Source organism: Odontesthes bonariensis, chromosome 9 (genome assembly GCF_027942865.1).
Source record: "Odontesthes bonariensis isolate fOdoBon6 chromosome 9, fOdoBon6.hap1, whole genome shotgun sequence".
Lineage (NCBI taxonomy): Eukaryota > Metazoa > Chordata > Actinopteri > Atheriniformes > Atherinopsidae > Odontesthes > Odontesthes bonariensis.
This window is the reverse complement of record NC_134514.1, coordinates 36,301,489-36,320,014: the sequence shown is the minus strand read 5'-3', so window position 1 is coordinate 36,320,014 and position 18,526 is coordinate 36,301,489. Positions and strand designations below refer to the sequence as shown.

The following is an 18,526-nucleotide window of genomic DNA, read 5'->3' as shown; positions in this document are numbered from 1 at the left end:
TTAACGTCAATGTGCAGAAAATAGGTTTCATGTTTACATTCATGTCAAGATGCTTTATTAGTTGTACAAAGTGGATTCCAGGATAAAACTCAGAGTTTGATAGGAACAGTTTCAACTGATGCTGATTCTAATAGCACTAATAGTCCCCTTTCATGTAATTTTATGAACATCAATCAATTTCCAATTGAATTGGAAGCAACTGCTAAAATCTAAGATGTTAAATATCTTCCAATATCCTTAAATGTAGCTAGTGTAAAGTAAATATTTAATTCTGTTAGCTTTGTCTAGTGCAATGCTCTGTATGCCAAGCTGCACCTCTTTGTATCTTTCCAGCTCCTGGAAAAAGGTGCGCTCATGAAACAGTGCCTGCAGCCTCTCCTGGGTGTAGTTGTGGCAGAGTTCCTCGAATGTGGCTCCCCGTTGCTGCTGAACCAGGCGAGGATTCTGAAAACCGGGGGTGTCCACAATCAAAAGGGAGCACAGAGAGTGCTGACTGGATTTCAGAGCCCTGAGTGACACACATATAGAAGGATGGTTTAGTAAAGAAGCTCTGATACTGGGGAGCTGCAAAGTGCAAACACATTACATTGACTTCCTCAGAGAAACTTTATTAGCCTATGTCAGAGATACTCATTGCGCGGCTCCTCAAGCTTTAATTGGCGGCTCGCACTCGCATAGTAGCTTATAACAATATGGTAACAATATCAATAATTTTTTTCAAATAACACACAGCAAATACTGCACAGCATTAAGTATTTTTTACTTTGTTAAACCTGGCAACGCAGCCCGCTTAAACCACCGTCTAGGACATGCAGGCCAGCTTCTGCTCGTCCCAGTATTAAGGTAAATATGTTGTTCTGAGCCATCTGGGGATGGGTGACGCAGACCCCAATAACTCCCCCACACCTGATAAAGGCATTGATTACGGTCTGAAAGTGCAGCCTTGAAATAATTGGCTTTATTTTGGTCAGCTGCCTCAAATTGAAAAAACTTGATTAAACAACTGTCCAGGAAGCGGGCCTCCTGCATCATGAAGGACCCCACTCACCCCGCACACACACTGTTTGCCTCCCTCCCCTCAGACAGGAGGCTGCAGAACATTAAGAGCAGGAACAGCTTCTAACTGCAAGCTGTGAGACCCCTGCAGTCCCTGCTGCCCCCCCCACCGGAGGTCATGTATGCTCACAGTAAAAGCTCCACACAATCATTTTTTTTTTTTTTATAATGGCTAATGACTGACAACTACTTATGATTTATCTAAATTCAGCAAATGTAATTACCTTTTTGGGTTTAGTCATTGCAGCTACATTAAACTGAATTTAATCCTGTAGGGGACCAAGTTTTGCGTCTGAATCGGTTTAATATGTGGAATATACATTGTTGCAACAAAAATACAGTAAAACTTTTAATGTCCACGTTGAGGCTTTACCTGTTGATGAGGGAGATGACACGAGTGAAAAGCTCAGAGTAAAGTCCAGATGCCATAGCCTCCAAACACTCTTGAGCTGTGAACTTTGAGCCTGAAAGACAGAAGAGGTCATGAGTCTACAGTTCAGAGTCAGACCTGACAAACGACCACCCACCCATACAAGATATTCCCATTCAGGATTGGTGCAGCTGATTTAGAAATATATCATCGTGACAACATGAAATCAGATTCTTTAAGCTTTAATGTCAAACTGCAGTGGATTCAATGCATGGGTCTTTATCTCATTCATTTCACTTTTCAAACTGATTCTAAAGTGTGAGGCTATTCTAACCATTTATCTGACAGACACGGAAGCAGGTATGCCCAATAAGTCAAAATATTTTTGATGTGTTTTCTCTCAAAGCATAGGGAACTAAGTCTACTTTAAGACGCTTGAGTTAACTTTAGACTTTTGAAGCAAATTAAAGACAAAATAACTTTGAATAACATTTTGGTATGTATGCACATAGTGCAAACCGTCCCATATTTGATGATTAATTATAAAATATAGTGACCCTAACAATCTGTATGCCTAATCGCTCATTTTTTAAAAGCTACCTTTTCAAAATATTACAAGGAAATTGTGCTCATCAGAGGATAGACTTTAAAGTTCTGATGCTGCTCTATAAAGCTCTGAATGGTCCAGGACCAGAATACATCAGTGACCTCCTGACCCAGTATGAACCTTCCAGACCCCTCAGCTCATCTGGATCCGGTCTTCTATCAGTTCCCAGAGTCAGAACCAAACATGGAGAAGCTGCATTCAGCTTCTGTGCTCCACATGTCTGGAACAAACTCCCAGAAAGCCTCAGATCAGCTGAAACACTCAGTGTATTTAAGTCAAGGTTGAAGACACACCTATTATCAGCTGCATTTGAATAAAGCTCCAAATCTGAAGCTTGAGTTTCAAAACTTAATCACATTTTAACTACTGATTTTATCTATTGTTCTTCTTTCTTTCTTTCTTTTTTGTTTAAAATTGAAATCGTGCTTTTTATTTCTCTGTAAAGCACTTTGAATCATCTTGTTGTTGAATTGTGCTATACAAATAAACTTGCCTTGCCTCATTGACAAATCTATTTTTATACTTATCATCAACTCAAATCAATCAAAGACCTTTTTCATTTCACGTGTGTGGTTACTGGACTCGTGTGTATTTGAATCCCAAAAGCGTCTGAGAATATCACACCTTTCTTCTGGATGTAGCAGATAATGATGGTTCTTCAGTTTTTTTGAAGGCCTGCTAGTGATCTATCATTTAAAAAATGAAGATTATATCTGTGTCATAATGCTAAAATGGCATTTGATTAGACTTTAAACAAGTAGATAAGCAGTCTACATTACCCATCATATCAGATATTGGAAATCACTTTAGCAACAAGACAACATCAAAGGAGACTTTAAACCAACACCCGAGACGTTTCTGAACCGAAGTGTTTGACTCATTTTGAATTACAATGACTTTGCTTCTGCACATTTCCAGGCCTGAAATTGCCATAGATGGAGATACCGCAATTCACAACAGTTTCCAGCCTGAACCACGCTATTTTGCTTTACAGTCACAAGACATTTTTCAGGCTGTTCAGTTCAGTTTTGTGGTTCTTCAACATGGTAACAAAGCCATGTGTATGGCTCAGAAGAGGGGGAATCAAAGAGCCAAAGGGGTGCTGCCGTCTGGGCTTTTACCTGAAATGTCACCTTGGCCAGCATCATCTGGTCCTCCTCTGAATGAGGTGGAGTGCTGTAGTCCTCTGGCCTGATGCTTAAAGATCAAAGAGGACAGCTCCTCCAGGGTGCAACCCAACAGATAGGCTGCCTTTTGGGCCCATTCATGATGGGCAAACTGCCTACGTCCCACTGAAAAGAAAAATATGTTTACAACTCTAAATATTACAGTCAGAGCCAGAAGATGAAATGTAATGACGGTAGAACCTCAGGTTCTTCCCATACTTTTTAGCTAAGCTGTTTTTCTGTATGGCTGTGAGGGGTGATCGGTCTGCAGAAATGTTTAAGCAGTGAGTGAAAGTGCAATCCGTGTGAGTCCCAGGATGCAGGGTTTCCCAGCAGAACATTTCATTGGATCGAGATGAGAAGTTGTGCGTCCTTTCCCTTTTTTGTCAGAACTGATGAGCCAGGTTGTGACAAAATGGGGGCTCTCCGTTTTGTTGCCGTCATTGTGCTGCACAATTTGGTCAGAAATGACAGTCCGCTGGTATTAACAATTAATGGGCCATGCACCATAGTCCTTAAAGTTACAAACGGCGTCTTTATGGCCTCCGATAATTATTTGGACTCTGTGCCGGTCCTGTTAGATGTCAGTGCAGCTTTTGATACCATTGACGTAACATCTTACTATAAAGACTTCATGTTTAAAATGGTTGCAGCGGCTCACCGCTCTTCTTTTCACTCTTTTTTGCTTGTTTTTTCACCATCGGTTCTGCGAACATCCGGTATATATCTTTGTACTACTGATGTTGATATATACTGTATATAAATATTTTTTTTTGCCTACATGTTTGCACTGAATGAGGAGTTGCTTTTAATCCCCTATAAAAGGTATTCTATTCTATTCTCGACTGGTTTGTATCGAACTCTTTACCTCTGAGAGAGAACTATTTTCTTCAAGACAATTCTCAGATGGATTATTGAAACTGTCTTAAATGTGTTTAATATCTTTACAATGGTTCTCATTTATATCTCAAGCTGTGTTTTGATATTCTTTTTCAGATCAGACAAAGAATAATAAGGAAGAAATCTGTAATAAGGAAAATTGCAAACTTTTTTGTGGAGCCACACTGCCATCTAGTGGTTGGTAGCACTGAGTAGGTAGTAAGTAATGAGACATTTAAATGAAGTAACTCAATTATTAACCGATGTTCCCTTGTGTTTTTTTCCCCTTGTGCTCCATTGTGTTATAAACAGGAAGATAACATCGATTAGTTCTTTATTAATTGTCACGCCCCATTTTTAGTTTCATGTTTTAGGTTATGTTTTTGTTTTCAGTCCATGTTTAGTTTTTAGTCATGTTTTAGTTTCCCTGCACCCAGTTAATTAGTTTCACTCACTTCACCTGTGTTTTTTCCCTCAGCTGCACTCACTCTACAATCACTCTCACTCCCTATTTAGATTTCCTGTCTCCCCTCTCAGTTTGTCGGATCTTCGTTGCCATTCATGCCTGCCTTGTCGTCTCGTCCATGCTACCAGTTTTGTCCAAAGTTAAGTACTTATTTATTTATTCCATGCAATGTCCTTTTGTTTGTTTTGTTCATAAAAAGAAAGAAAGAATGATTTTTTTTTTTTTGTCTGTTCTTCCTACACGTGTTACCTTTGGGCAATATCATCAGGAAACATGATATACATTTCTATTGCCAGGCTAATGAAATCCAGCGACATACATCAATTAAACTAACAAGTTACTAAAGTTACAGGCCTACATTCCAGACATCAAGACCTGGATGAGCTGTAATTTCCTACTCCTGAACTCTGAAGTCATCATTTTCCTCTCAAAAACTGAGAGACACTGTTCACCACTGTAGTTACTCTTAGCATTTCCTTACCCTCACCTTCAACTGTGAGGAACGTTGGGAGTCATTTCTTTTTAACCAGGACTTGTCTTTTAACTTTCACATTAAAGAGGTCAGTTAATCCAAAATGCCGCAGCCAGAGTACTGACTGGTCCTACCAAAAGAGATCGCATCTCTCTTCACATCCCTGTAAAGATTTGAATAGAATTTTAAATCCTTCTCAATACATAGAACTCCCTTAATGTCCAAGCTCCCCTCACTCTCACTTTCAGGCTCCACTCCTTTGGAACGACAGTAGCTACCGACTTTGGTGCAGAGCAGTCATACTCTCTTGGCTTTTAAATCAAAGCTTAAAACTGACCTCTTTCAAAAGAAAAAAAAGTCGATTCTTAATTAATTGATATGACTGTGAACTACTTGTTTTATTATACCTATTTTCTTTGTCTTTTGTATACTTCCAACCTTTTCTTTTAGCTTCCATTTGAACTACTTTCCTGAATGGTCTTCATTTTTTTTCTCATCTTTTTTGCCCTGGCTGTCTGAATTGTGCTTTTGCTCTGTAAAGCATTTTGCGTTCCATTTATTTTTTAAAGGCGCTTTATAAAGTTGAGTTGAATTGAGCCAAGCAAAAACTGGGTAAGCGAGGACCAATGAATTCTCCTGCGGAAAGCCAAAAGACTAAAATGAGAACTAAATGAACAAGCTTTAAAATGCTGAACAGCGAGGTAGAAGCTAAGAGGGGGGTGACATGCGAAGCCATTAGAAACAGAAGTTTAAAGAGACAGCAAACTTTTGATATCAGTATTACTGTACAGAACAAAAGGGTGGGAATGAGAACTGAGAGAGCCATGATGGATGAAACACAAAAACACAGAGAAGAAAGACTATAAAGAGGACGAAGACTAACAAAAGCGAAAGCAATGTTCATTCCTTCAGCCATGAAAGTAGTGATGAAGGTATCAACACATAAAATGCAACAGAGGGTAAGAAATAAAAACAGTCACCAACTTGCTATTTTTTTTACATCATCTTCATCTCCCTCTGCATTTTACAGAGGACAACATCCAAGCATGCAATCAAAGAGAGGGATTATAAATAGCACTGTTTATGGATACGATACATTCATTAACAGTGACTAACAATGGAAACCCACAAAGACATATTAAAAGAGATAGCTGTGAAGTCTGAAATGCTGGAATCATAATACCCCGTTTTAGATCAGAGGAGAGTTAAGGATTCTTGAGCTGTGTTTTGACTACAAAAAGACTCACATCAGACCTGCTAACATCCATCCTTGACACTAAGTACGTGGAACCTAACTAGGGATGGGAATCGAAAACCGGTTCTTGTTGAGAACCGGTTCCCAGTGTTTCAATTCCTTGGAATCATTTGGCAATTTTGCAAACGATTCCCTTATCGATTCCAGTGGGCGCGATTGACGTCACCACGCAACGTTGCGTGGCGAGTCCAGTGCAGCCAGCAGCCAACAGTAAACATGGCGCTCAAGCATTACAAACGCTCGAAAGTTTGATTACACATCTCTAAAAAAGACGACAACAAGGCAACTTGCAAAGTGAGTATTTCACCAAAGGGAGGAAATACTACCAACATGCAATAACTATGAATGAATGATTAACGTTGGTGAATCTGAACCCAGCAACGTTAGCATGTCCTCGGCTAACACTGCAGGTCACTAACTAACTAACAAACACTGCCTATCATGTTAGCACCATTTGTCTCATTGTAAAACCTGCTGTTAGTAACGATTAAGGTTAAATGAATGCCTTCTCAGGCATTACATTTAGATGAAATCATGAGAGACAGAGCCTGACTGGCTCAGAGCCAGAGGCTGGTGGTACTACCCCCAGTTCACCTCTACCTCCAGCTTCTCCTTTCACAAGAGCAGGGAAGAGTTCAATTACCCAGGCCATGATAGACCAATGTGGACCTCACCGGTGTTGAGTTTGTAAGGTCATGACTCGTGTTACTTCTAAACTAAACAAAGTTGATGCTAATCGACCGGTTTGTTGTCCTTTTTCTCCAAATGGGAACCGATAAAGAACTGAATCGTTAAGCAGAATCGAAAATGGAATTGGAATTGTAAAAATCTTATCAATTCCCATCCCTAAACCTAACCTAGCGTTACAATCCCTCCTCACATGTGTTGATTGACCACTTGAGATCAGATCTCAGTTGCCTGCCGTGTGTTGATACAAACACATAGCCTATGCACACAGTTGCCTGAGCAACACAAACAGAATATCAGAAGGTCAATTGATGTTTCTGTAAAATCACAAATACATTCAGGAACTGAACTTAGCATCACTTAAGGTCTCGGTATGCTTCTCCGTCGCTATCCGACTCCGTGGTCACGCAGAGGCTATTAAACATTTCGAAGTTCTCCGTCTGGATGTCGGATACACAAGGCAGTTCACCTCCCGACCAGTAGGCGGCGCTACGTTAAACGACCCAATCTGGCGACGTCTATGGTGAAAGTGGTTGATTGATTGTTCACCTTCCGGCTCCGTTCCACTCCTCACAGTGAACGATGGCGACCAAGAGAGAAAGTCTGTTGTTGGAGTTGGAGCTTGTTGATTTTGAAATTCAAATCATTTTGACCAAATGTTGACCGGCACACAGTAAACTCTTTAAAAAATGGCGGTGTTGTTGTTCTGAGAGGAAGGAGCTAAACCGGAAAAGTGATTCCGGAAATGATTTTGTTAGCCGACCAATCACAACCCTTGCGGTCTCCTCGAGTCTCCGTCGCCTCGATGGATCGATAGGAATGTTGGCCGACGCACGCAAGCGCCGGAGGGCCTTTCCCGGATGACCGTAAATCAGGATTTAGACATTAGCATGTCTCAGATTTGCCTGAGGTGCATTTATTGTGGAACTATTTACAACATCTCAATGAGCTCAGTTCCTTTGGCTTACAGACGTGATACAAGGAAAGTAAAGGAGCAGAAAATAAATCATTTGTGATGTTGCAGACATCACCAGAGTACCTCTGAGAAGCAATGAAGCTTTTAAGTGCTGAAACAGATTGTCAGTGGTCAACTCAACTTTGTGGACACGCGTATTGGACCCCAATACTCCAAATTAGTCAAACGTTTAGCAATTAAAAATTAAAAATTTAAGTTGCATCATCTTCAGTGGGCCGTGAAAAAGCGGTGTCCAGTCTTTTATGTACTCTCTTGTAAATCTGTTTTACATGAACATCCTTCAGTTATTTTAAAATACAGCCACCTGAATGAAGCCAGCTTTTGACTGACACCTCACTTATATACATGTGCATGTATGTATATGTGTGTGTATTTGCAAGTTGGATTCCTACCTTGAGTGGCTCCTGCAGCCCCCAAGTGATAGATGGCCCCCAGGATAAGCCAGAGGACCTTTTGCTCTTCACCAGAGATGCCCAGCACCTTCATGGCAGCCTGCAGCTTGGTGAACTGCTGCGAGGCCCGCTGCTTGTCTTCAGGCTTCATATCAAATCAGATCAGAGGAAACTTGATTCCTGACAGTAAGCCACTTCAACAGTACGGTTTTAGTAGAACAAAACAGAACAAACCCTGAAAAGTTCAGTATGATTACCTTTGAGTTTGGAAAGATCCCAAAAGCACTATTTTCAGCAAGCTGGTTAAAGTGAAGCTCTGTTCTGGAAGAGAAGTGAGATGCATACAAAACAAGTGAGTAAGTAAAGTTTAGTCCTGCTTTCAGCTGTTGTACACATTGTAATATCAAATAAAAGTAAATATCAACAGTGTCTTTGCTGATTTGTAGCATCTTTAACATTTAGGTAATAATACAGAGATACTCATTATGCGGCTCCTCAAGCTTTAATTGGCGGCTCGCACTCGCATAGTAGCTTATAACAAAATGGTAAAAATAACAATAAATTTTTTCAAATAACACACAACGAATACTGCACAGTATTAAGTATTTTTATTAAGTTTGCGTTTTTATAGTATTAAGTATTTTTATTAAGTATTAATTAAGGCTTAATGGTGTTTCCTAAAGGGGGGCTCTGTTAAACCTGGCAACGCAGCCCGCTTAAACCACCGTCACACTTGACCGCAGTGCACGCTAGCTCCTTTAGCCAGCGCGAGATGCAGGCACCATGGATCGGTTTTTAATTTAAAAAAAAAAAGGGCAAAAACCAGCACAAAAACCATGCTCATCTGGAATGTCTCACTATGATTACATGCAGGCCAGCTTCCGCTCGTCCCAGTATTAAAGTAAATATGGTCTTAATTGAAAATGTATTGGCTGTGTTGTTTCTTTCTTTGTGGGATGTTTTATATGTAGAAATGCATATTTGACTTAGTATGTAGGGGACTTAGTATGTTGTCATAAAAGTGGCTCTTCCCTTGATTTTGCTCTGCCAATGTGGCTCTTGTGAAAAAAATAGTGAGTATCACTGTAATAATAGAACGGGGGGGTGATTTAGGATAATCCTGCAGTGTGACTGCTTTTACGTCTCCAGATAATCCATTTGGAACAAGGCATGAAATTACATGTTGACCAATGCAACACAAGCAGGACTGTGTAGGAACCAAAACAGGAAAGTGCGTGATGCTTCGACATGTGGCCCGGGGGGAAGCCAGAGTCGAACCACCGACTTTCCGATCGGTGGGTGACTGCTCTTCCTTCTGAGCTACAGCCGCTCCGTAATTTCCAGGATTCAAAGAAGTGAAAGTGGCTCAGTTGAGACAGCAGCATCTGTGTCTCTGGGACGCATCTTCCAGCAACCACATCCCGGGTGGAGAGATTAAAACTCCTTATTGAGTTGCAAACCACAAAACACATTAGTAATGACCACAGTAAACATGCCGTTCATTTTTCAGTCAGACACGTGACAGAGACCAGCGACCACAGTCTAATGTATTCCAGGGGCCAGAGCGGGTGATGAAGAATCCTATTTCAAAGTGAAAAAATAGTAATTAAAGTAAAACAGTTATTCACGTCGGCTTTTCTGGACCCCTGCCAAATCTGACCGGTGATGACATGTTTAGCCGCATGTCGTCCTACAATCGCTGGTTGTCTAGATGGTGTCCAGCAAACAACGTGGGCTACATAGATAATTGGCAATCTTTCTGGAGAAAACCTGGTCTGATGAGGAGAGACGGCATCCATCCCACTTTGGAAGGAGCAGCTCTCATTTCTAGAAATATGGATGAATTTATTTGCCACCCTAAAACATGACAACCCAGGGCTCAGAGCAGGATGCAGAGTTGTAGTCTTACACACTTCTCTGCAGCTTCCCACCTGCTGCTACCCACCCAATCAATTAACACAAAAGGAGCAAATCCTCTTGTGCAAAAAGAAATTATTAAAACAAAAACTTTAACTGAACAAAAACATCAAACTATTAAATGTGGTTTGCTGAATATCAGATCTCTCCTTTCGAAGTCTCTGTCAGTGAATGAGTTGATTTGTGATCATCATATTGATATATTTTGTCTTACAGAAACCTGGCTGCAGCAGGAGGATCATGTTAGCATTAATGAAGCAACTCCCTCTGACTGTTTAAATGTTCACGTTCCTCGAACCACAGGCAGAGGAGGAGGAGTGGCAGCTATTTTCAGATCAGGGTTACTCATCAGTCCCAGACCCAAGATTAGTTTGAGCTCTTTTGAATCTCTGATTCTCAGTTTTTCCCACGCAAAGTGGAAATCCCAGAAACCTCTTGTGTTTGTTGTTGTGTAGCGTCCACCTGGCCCTTATTCTGAGTTTCTGTCTGAATTCTCAGAGTTTTTATCCCAGTTAGTGCTGAGTACAGATAAAGTCATTGTAGTGGGTGACTTTAATATTCATGTAGATGTTGAAAATGACAGCCTGAATATGAACTTTAATTCTATATTGGACTCTATTGGATTTTCTCAGAGTGTTCACAGACCGACTCACTGCCTTAATCACACCCTTGATCTTGTTCTGACTTATGGCATTGAGAGTGAACAGTTAACAGTGTTCCCTCATAACCCTGTTTTATCTGACCATTTTCTGATAACCTTTGAGTTTACATTCCTTGACTATACAGTTTCTGAGAAGAAATTTACGTATAGAAGGTGTCTATCAGAGGATGCTGTAACCAGATTTAAAGAATTAATTCCATCATCCTTTTCTTCACTGCCATGTGCAGATATGACAGAGGACGACTACCTAAACTTTACTCCAGCAGCACTTGACTCTCTTGTTGACAGCACTATAGTTTCAATGCGTACAGCACTGGACAATGTTGCCCCCCTGAAAAGGAAGGTAATCAGTCAGAAGAGGTTGGCTCCTTGGTATAATTCACAGCTGCGTGCTTTAAAGAAGACTGCAAGAAAGCTGGAGAGACAGTGGCGTTCCTCTAATTTAGAGTCTCAATTAGTCTGGAAAGATAGTTTAATAACGTATAAGAAAGCCCTTTGTAAAGCTAGAACTGCTTATTATTCATCATTGATAGAAGAGAATAAGAATAATCCCAGGTTTCTTTTCAGCACTGTAGCCAGTCTGACTAAGAGTCCGAGCTCTGTTGAGCCAGTTATTCCTTTAACTCTCAGCAGTGATGATTTCAGGAGCTTCTTTATTAATAAAATTGTTTCTATCAGAGAGAAGATTGATGGAGTCCTTCCCACTATTATCAGTGATGTATCATCAAGTACAGCAGCTTTAGAAGTATCTTTAGAACCTGATTTGTATTTAGACGGCTTCTGCCCAGTTGATCTCTCTGAACTAACAACAGCAACAGTCTCTTCTAAACCATCAACTTGTGTTTTAGACCCAATCCCAACCAGACTGTTCAAGGAGGTTTTCCCATTAATTGACACTTCCATATTGGATTTGATCAATCTGTCTTTGTTGACAGGATATGTACCTCAGACTTTTAAGGTTGCTGTAATTAAACCTTTACTTAAAAAACCTACTCTTGATTCAGAAGTGTTGGCTCATTATAGACCTATATCCAATCTCCCTTTTATGTCTAAAGTTCTTGAAAAAATAGTTGCAGCTCACCTTTGTGATCATTTCCACAGAAATAATCTGTTTGAAGAGTTTCAGTCAGGATTCAGAGTGCATCATAGCACAGAAACTGCACTGCTGAAAGTTACCAATGACCTCCTCTTAGCCTCTGATAGCGGACTTGTGTCTGTGCTTGTCCTGTTGGATCTCAGTGCTGCATTTGATACGGTCGATCACAGTATCTTATTACACAGACTTGAACATGTTATTGGGATTAAAGGAACTGCATTAGGCTGGTTTAAGTCATATTTATCTGATAGATTTCAGTTTGTTCTTGTAAATGAAGAATCTTCCTCACACACCAGAGTAAGTCATGGAGTTCCTCAGGGTTCTGTGCTTGGACCGATTCTTTTTACTTTATACATGCTTCCATTAGGTAACATTATTAGACAGCATGGCATAAATTTCCATTGCTATGCTGATGATACTCAGCTGTACTTATCTATAAAACCAGATGAACCCAATAGGTTGGTCAGACTACAAGCATGTCTTAAAGACATAAAGACCTGGATGACTCAGAACTGTCTGCTTCTAAATTCAGACAAAACTGAAGTCGTTATCTTTGGACCTGAGCGTTTCAGGGAGAAATTGTCTAGCTATATAGTTACTCTAGATGGTATTTCCTTGGCTTCTAGTTCTACAGTGAGGAACCTTGGAGTTATTTTTGACCAGAACTTATCATTTGACTTGCATATAAAACAGGTTTCTAGGACTGCCTTCTTTCACCTTCGTAATATTGTTAAAATCAGGAACATCTTGTCTCAGAGTGATGCAGAAAAACTAATTCATGCATTTGTTACTTCAAGATTGGACTACTGTAATTCTTTATTATTGGGCTGTCCCACATATTCTCTGAAAAGCCTTCAGTTGATCCAAAATGCTGCAGCCAGAGTTTTGATGAGAACTAACAGGAGAGATCATATTTCTCCAGTTTTAGCTTCTCTTCATTGGCTCCCTGTTAAATTCAGAATAGAATTTAAGATTCTTCTCCTTACATATAAAGCTCTTAATGACCGAGCTCCATCATATCTTAAAGATCTCATTGTAAGATATTTTCCTAACAGAGCACTTCGTTCCCAAACAGCAGGTTTACTTGAGGTTCCCAGAGTTTCTAAAAGTAGAATGGGAGGCAGAGCCTTCAGTTATCAGGCCCCTCTATTGTGGAATAAGCTGCCAGTAAATGTCCGGGAAGCAGACACCCTTTCCACTTTTAAGACCAGGCTTAAAACTTTCCTTTTTTATAAAGCTTATAGTTAGGTCTGTTGAATCTGATAGTGTGTCTGCTAGTGTGTCTTGTTCTGCCTCCACCTCTGGCACCCTCTATACTTTCATTACACCCTACCCGAACCAGGGTTTGCATCCCCACCCCGCTGTGACTGGTGTGCAGTTGGTGAGAGGCTGAGGTAGCTTGTGGCTGTAAAAAGATGGTTGTTGTGGTGTGAGGAGCAGATCTATATAGGGAGTATAGGGAATTACTCACTGAGTCTGGTCCTTTATTTTATTATTTATTTTTTCGTTAGCACAAGTTTCTTGTGTTTACCTTGAATAGGGATGGCTCAGGTAATCCTGAAACATCCCATAGTTAAGCTGCTATAGGCCTAGACTGCTGGGGGGCCTCATCTGTCACACCTTTCCTCACTTTACTCTCTTTATGTATATGTGATATTATTGTGGTCATTAACTCGTGTTTCCCTGTTCCAACAGATATCCTTTGAATGGTGTTACAGTGCCGCCGCCCCCCCTCCACTCCACTCCACTCCACTCTCCCACTCCCCCCTTTCTGTCTTCTCAAACCCCAGCTGGTCAAGGCGGATGGCCACCCTTCCTGAGTCTGGTTCTGCCAGAGGTTTCTTCCTGTTAAAAGGGAGTCGTTTCTCTCCACAGTCGCCTCAGGCAAGCTCAGGCCGGGAGATTGGACCGAAAAACAAAAAGTTTTCAGTGCAATCTGTTGGTTTTCTTAGCTAGATATATATATATATATATATATATATATATATATATATATATTAGTGGTGGGCCGTTATCGGCGTTAACGTGCTGCGATAATTTGAGAGTCTTATCGTGCGATATAAAAAATATCGCTGTTAATCTATTCTCAAAGTTGGGTTGGGAACTGGGTCAAAATAGGTAAGCAATCTGTGATGACTTTTACCTTGATATTTTAGCTCGGGTGTAGGCCGATGTACTTTGTCTGCCGTTATGAAAACAGAAGAACGCCACTTTGCAGAAGCCTGTGCTAGGCAGTTTATGGAGGTCGGGGATAGTTCAAGTGTCGTAAAATGGTGGGACATTTCAAACACAGTCCGGCCAACGCAGACGAGCTGAAAGTCCAGCTAACCTCCCTTGGGCAAGTTCAGGAGCCGCTCGTGCAAGATGTTCCAACCCGGTGGAATTCCACCCTCGAGATGATCAAGCGCGTGAGGCGCAACAGAGACACACTGAACACAACGCTATCTCAACAGCAGCTGGCCCTCCCAACAAGTGCTGAATATGAGAAGTTGGCGAAGCTGGAGAAACTGCTGGAGCCATGCATGTGAATAAGCTGGGTTAAGGCTCTAGCATGGTTGCCGCGTCTGCTAGCGCGAGCGGTGTTGATGACGTCACGATTTCGTGCCCGCCATGTAGTGGCGCAAATCGATGCGCCAGTAGTTGCAATTTTCTCCGTCACAGAGGTGGCGCTGCTACGTTAAGGTTACCGCTACTCTACAACCACGAAAGTGGAGAAGAAAACAATGCCGCTGTCAAGAGCAAGAATACTGTAATTAATGATACTGCTGCAGTTTTCAGGTCATTTTATTTTTTTAATTCAGTTAAAAGAGGTGAAGGTCTTAAGCCCCCAAAATCAACAGAGTCTCTGCCCTATTCTTTGCCTTCAAGTATCTGTCCTGTAGCTTCTTCCACACATTCTTACAGAACTCTCCCTCTTTCCCCAAAGTTCTCCCAATCTCTGTGCACCAGTTTGGGGAGTTTACGTGCTCCTTGTGCTGTTTCACTGCAGTTTCGTACAGCTGTCTGTACAAACGCACCTCCTGACTGAGCCTGGTCTCACATCGGTCCATCCGGTTCGTTGTTCTCGGCGCCGCCAAGTTACAAAAATCGACTGGTGCACAACACCGCGCTGCGCCGTCTTTTCAAGGGAAGCGCCATGCCTGAAACGTCATTTTGACGTCACGGTGCGACACCGCCGTGACAGACGCGGCAACCATGCTACCGCCTTTAGTGACTGGTAGAAGAAGGAAAAGTAGCGCTTGGACTGATTAACAAAAAGCTACTGATATAAACCTTGTAGGCTTACCGTACTAATTTCCATGTTTAACTGAATAACCCGTTTAACACAAGTACATTTTATTGAGCATGTTTTTTTCTTCACCAAATATCAAAGTAGAACAGCTTTCTCAAGCAATCAGTGATGGGTTTTGGAAACAGGAAATGAGCCCCTGGTTTAATGCACCCCCTGTATTAAGAAACCCTATCTCAAAGACTGATTTTTAGTCATTACTTGGGTAGCATGCATATTCTGAATGAGCCATTTTAATCTAGATTAATTTCAAGATTTCAGAGAGATTAATCTAGATTAAAAAAAATTAATCTATGCCCACCACTAATAAATATATATATATAAAAAACACATATAGAGAGAGGGAGAGAGAGAAGATACATTTTATGAAAATAAGAATACCAGAAGAGTCACCTCTGACTGCTGTCAGCTCCAGCCATCATGTAGTAAAAGACATTAAAGGTGGACTCTTCTTCAGGTCGTCTGCTCACTCTCATTTTCTCAAGCAACATCGTCTAATCAGGAGGAGACAACATAAGTTTATCAAAGCATTTCAATCGCTGTCATTTTACTTCGTTTAAAATATCACGGTATTATGTTTTAAGTGAAAAGTGTAGAAAATGTACTGGACAAGTACAGATTTGCCAGCTGTGTGAGTTACCTGGATGGAGGCCGAAGCCACCTGCCCGGCCTGGTCAAAGTCCAGGGACACGACATGAGAGAAGCGGCTGGCATTTGCGTTCATAGCAGAGGAGCTGTTGCCAAAAGCCTCCAAAATGGTGTAGACTGCCTGCCACTTCTCAGCTGTATCACAAGAAAGATAAATACAGATTTTCATTGTTTGTTGTGTGAAGTATCAGTGGATTTGTTTAGGAAAATGGTTATCAATGATTTCCTTTGCATCTAAAGTTCTACTCTAACTTCAGATGAATTTGATAAAATACTTATCCATTATATATATATATATATATATATGTTAATATTTGTCTTTATATGAGTAATTAATAATGTTCCAACATTGCTTGTGATGAGTGGTCAGACACTGCATGTTACACTTGACAAATATTAATATAAATATTACTGAATGAACATGAAGAATAATTATATAAATATTATACTGGGACTTTTGCTTATAGAGTAAAATTATCCAAAATTACATATCTGTGAGCAATAAAAGTACATAAATCTCGAGGACTAACAATTGATTGGAAGGTGAAGTTAGTCTCAAAAGATTTTAATAATGCGATTGGGTCTGAGTGGATGCCCAGTTTCCTTTAAAAAACAGAGATCCATCAGAACTACACATTTGTGAAAGCGCATCCAGACTCAAAGAAGATTTCTTAAGCCTTCAGAAAAATTGATACATGAGGATCAAATCAATGTCCTGACCCTATTCAATAGAAATGTTGTGGATAGACCCAAAGGAGCAGTTCATGTGAAGAGTTTAATCTGTAATGTATGGAAACATTTTGCTTCAATTCCTCCACACTGATGTAAAACACTGATTTATTTTACAATTACCCAAAAAATTCATTTGAATTCTCTTTCAAGATTTTACATATCAGGAAATAAAAACTCATCTGTTCCTTACCAGGTCTTAAAGCAGGTATATACAATCTCAGAATGAACAACATCACATGGCATTTTACACAACCTCACTCTTTACCAAACAAAATGAAGCCATATTGCAGAAGCAGTGTGTGAAAAACTAAATACACCTTTGCTGCTCTTATAATTTTCTATGCTTTAATCAGAAGTGTGAGGGGAAGTAGCAACCAGGTGCTGCTGATCACATGCACTTGATATTTGCAGTTACTGCTACACACGAGGGTCACACCAACTACAAAAGTCGAGCTTTACATTCTTTACTTTTGCCAACCACTAATACGTAATACTGGCTATCTTTAATCACAATAAAAACACATGGCTGAATATTTGCTTAATTGTGTTCTCATTTTGTCATTTACTAAATATTACTTTAAGGTATAAACACAGAAAATTGTATGAATATGGAAAACTAAGAGGGGAAAGCAAAGTTTCATGCCTCAGTACAGGTCCCAAGTAGAGTAGAGGGAGTACACCTTTTCCAGAATAAGCAAACATTGAAATGAACTTATTAACTTTACTTAAAACCAGTAAAATTTCTTCTTTTAAAATGTCTTCTTTCATTAAATTTAACAAGCTTATAGTAATCTACCAGTTGATTGTATTGATTAATAGTTGAAAGTACATCTTTAACTCCGTTTCTGTTTTCTCTTATTTGAATCATTTCATTACTCAATCCAGTTTAATAATTATTAATAATCCAGTTTACATTTTCAGTGTTTTCAGGTGTCTTCCCATTTCTTCATTTTGAAAGCTCACCAGAAAAGATTTTGCCTGTGCTCCCAGCAATGGAGACGAGGTACTGGACCAGGTGCTGACAGTTGGTGGTTTTTCCGCTGCCAGACTTGCCCAGCAGCACAATGGACTGATCCTGCCGGGTGGTGAGCAGGTTGCGGTAGGCCGACTGAGCCACAGCATAGATGTGAGGAGCGGAGTCCTCCCGCCGACAGCCTTTGAACATGTGCATCACCTGTTGATGCAGAAACAAAAAAAAAAACATGCAGCAGGGAAGAAATGACAAATAACAAAAGGAAGTGGCGTTAAAGGAAGTCTTAAGGCTCTAGCATGGTTGCCACGTCTACTAGCGCGAGCGGTGTTGATGACGTCACGATTTTGTGCCGGCTATATACGATGGCGCAAGTCGATGCACCAGTAGTTGCAATTTTCTCCGTCACAGAGGTGGCGCTGCTACGTGAAGGTTACCGCTACTCTACAACCACGAAAGTGGAGAAGAAAACAATGCCGCTGTCAGGAGCAAGAATACTCACATCAATGATGGATAATTTTATTTTTTTTAATTCAGTTAAAAGAGGTGAGGGTCTGAAGCCCCCGGCATCACCACTTGGAGTCTCTGCCCTCTTCTTTGCCTTCACGTATCTGTCCCGTAGCTTCTTCCACACATTCTTACAGAACTCTCCCTCTTTCCCCAAAGTTCTGCCCATCTCTGTCCACCAGTTTTGGGAGTTTACGTGCTCCCTGTGCTGTTTCACTGCAGTTTCGTACAGGTGTCTGTACAAACGCACCTCCTGACTGAGCCTGGTCTCACATTGGTCCATCCGGTTTGTCATTCTCGGTGCAGCCAAGTTACAAAAATCAACTGGTGCACAACAACGCGCTGCGCCGTCTTTTCAAGGCAAGCGCCAGGCCTGAAAC

General features: G+C 40.7%; 1 protein-coding gene across 4 annotated transcripts in view; it reads right to left on the bottom strand.

Moving 5' to 3' along the window:
• The window catches only part of LOC142388657 (unconventional myosin-XVIIIa-like), a 152,536-nt gene that overhangs the window by 86,096 nt on the left and 47,914 nt on the right, over positions 1 to 18,526 (bottom strand). For 3 of the 4 annotated variants that reach the window (XM_075474176.1, XM_075474174.1, XM_075474177.1), the window contains exons 6-14: positions 17,633 to 17,843; positions 15,930 to 16,072; positions 15,683 to 15,783; positions 8,584 to 8,647; positions 8,327 to 8,471; positions 6,001 to 6,033; positions 3,155 to 3,325; positions 1,430 to 1,520; positions 316 to 508 (exon numbers count right to left, since the gene is read on the bottom strand). In XM_075474176.1, the coding sequence (XP_075330291.1) occupies positions 316 to 508; positions 1,430 to 1,520; positions 3,155 to 3,325; positions 6,001 to 6,033; positions 8,327 to 8,471; positions 8,584 to 8,647; positions 15,683 to 15,783; positions 15,930 to 16,072; positions 17,633 to 17,843 (1,152 nt within the window). The remainder of the gene's footprint in view (positions 1 to 315; positions 509 to 1,429; positions 1,521 to 3,154; positions 3,326 to 6,000; positions 6,034 to 8,326; positions 8,472 to 8,583; positions 8,648 to 15,682; positions 15,784 to 15,929; positions 16,073 to 17,632; positions 17,844 to 18,526) is intronic. The other variant, XM_075474175.1, reaches the window with a different exon arrangement.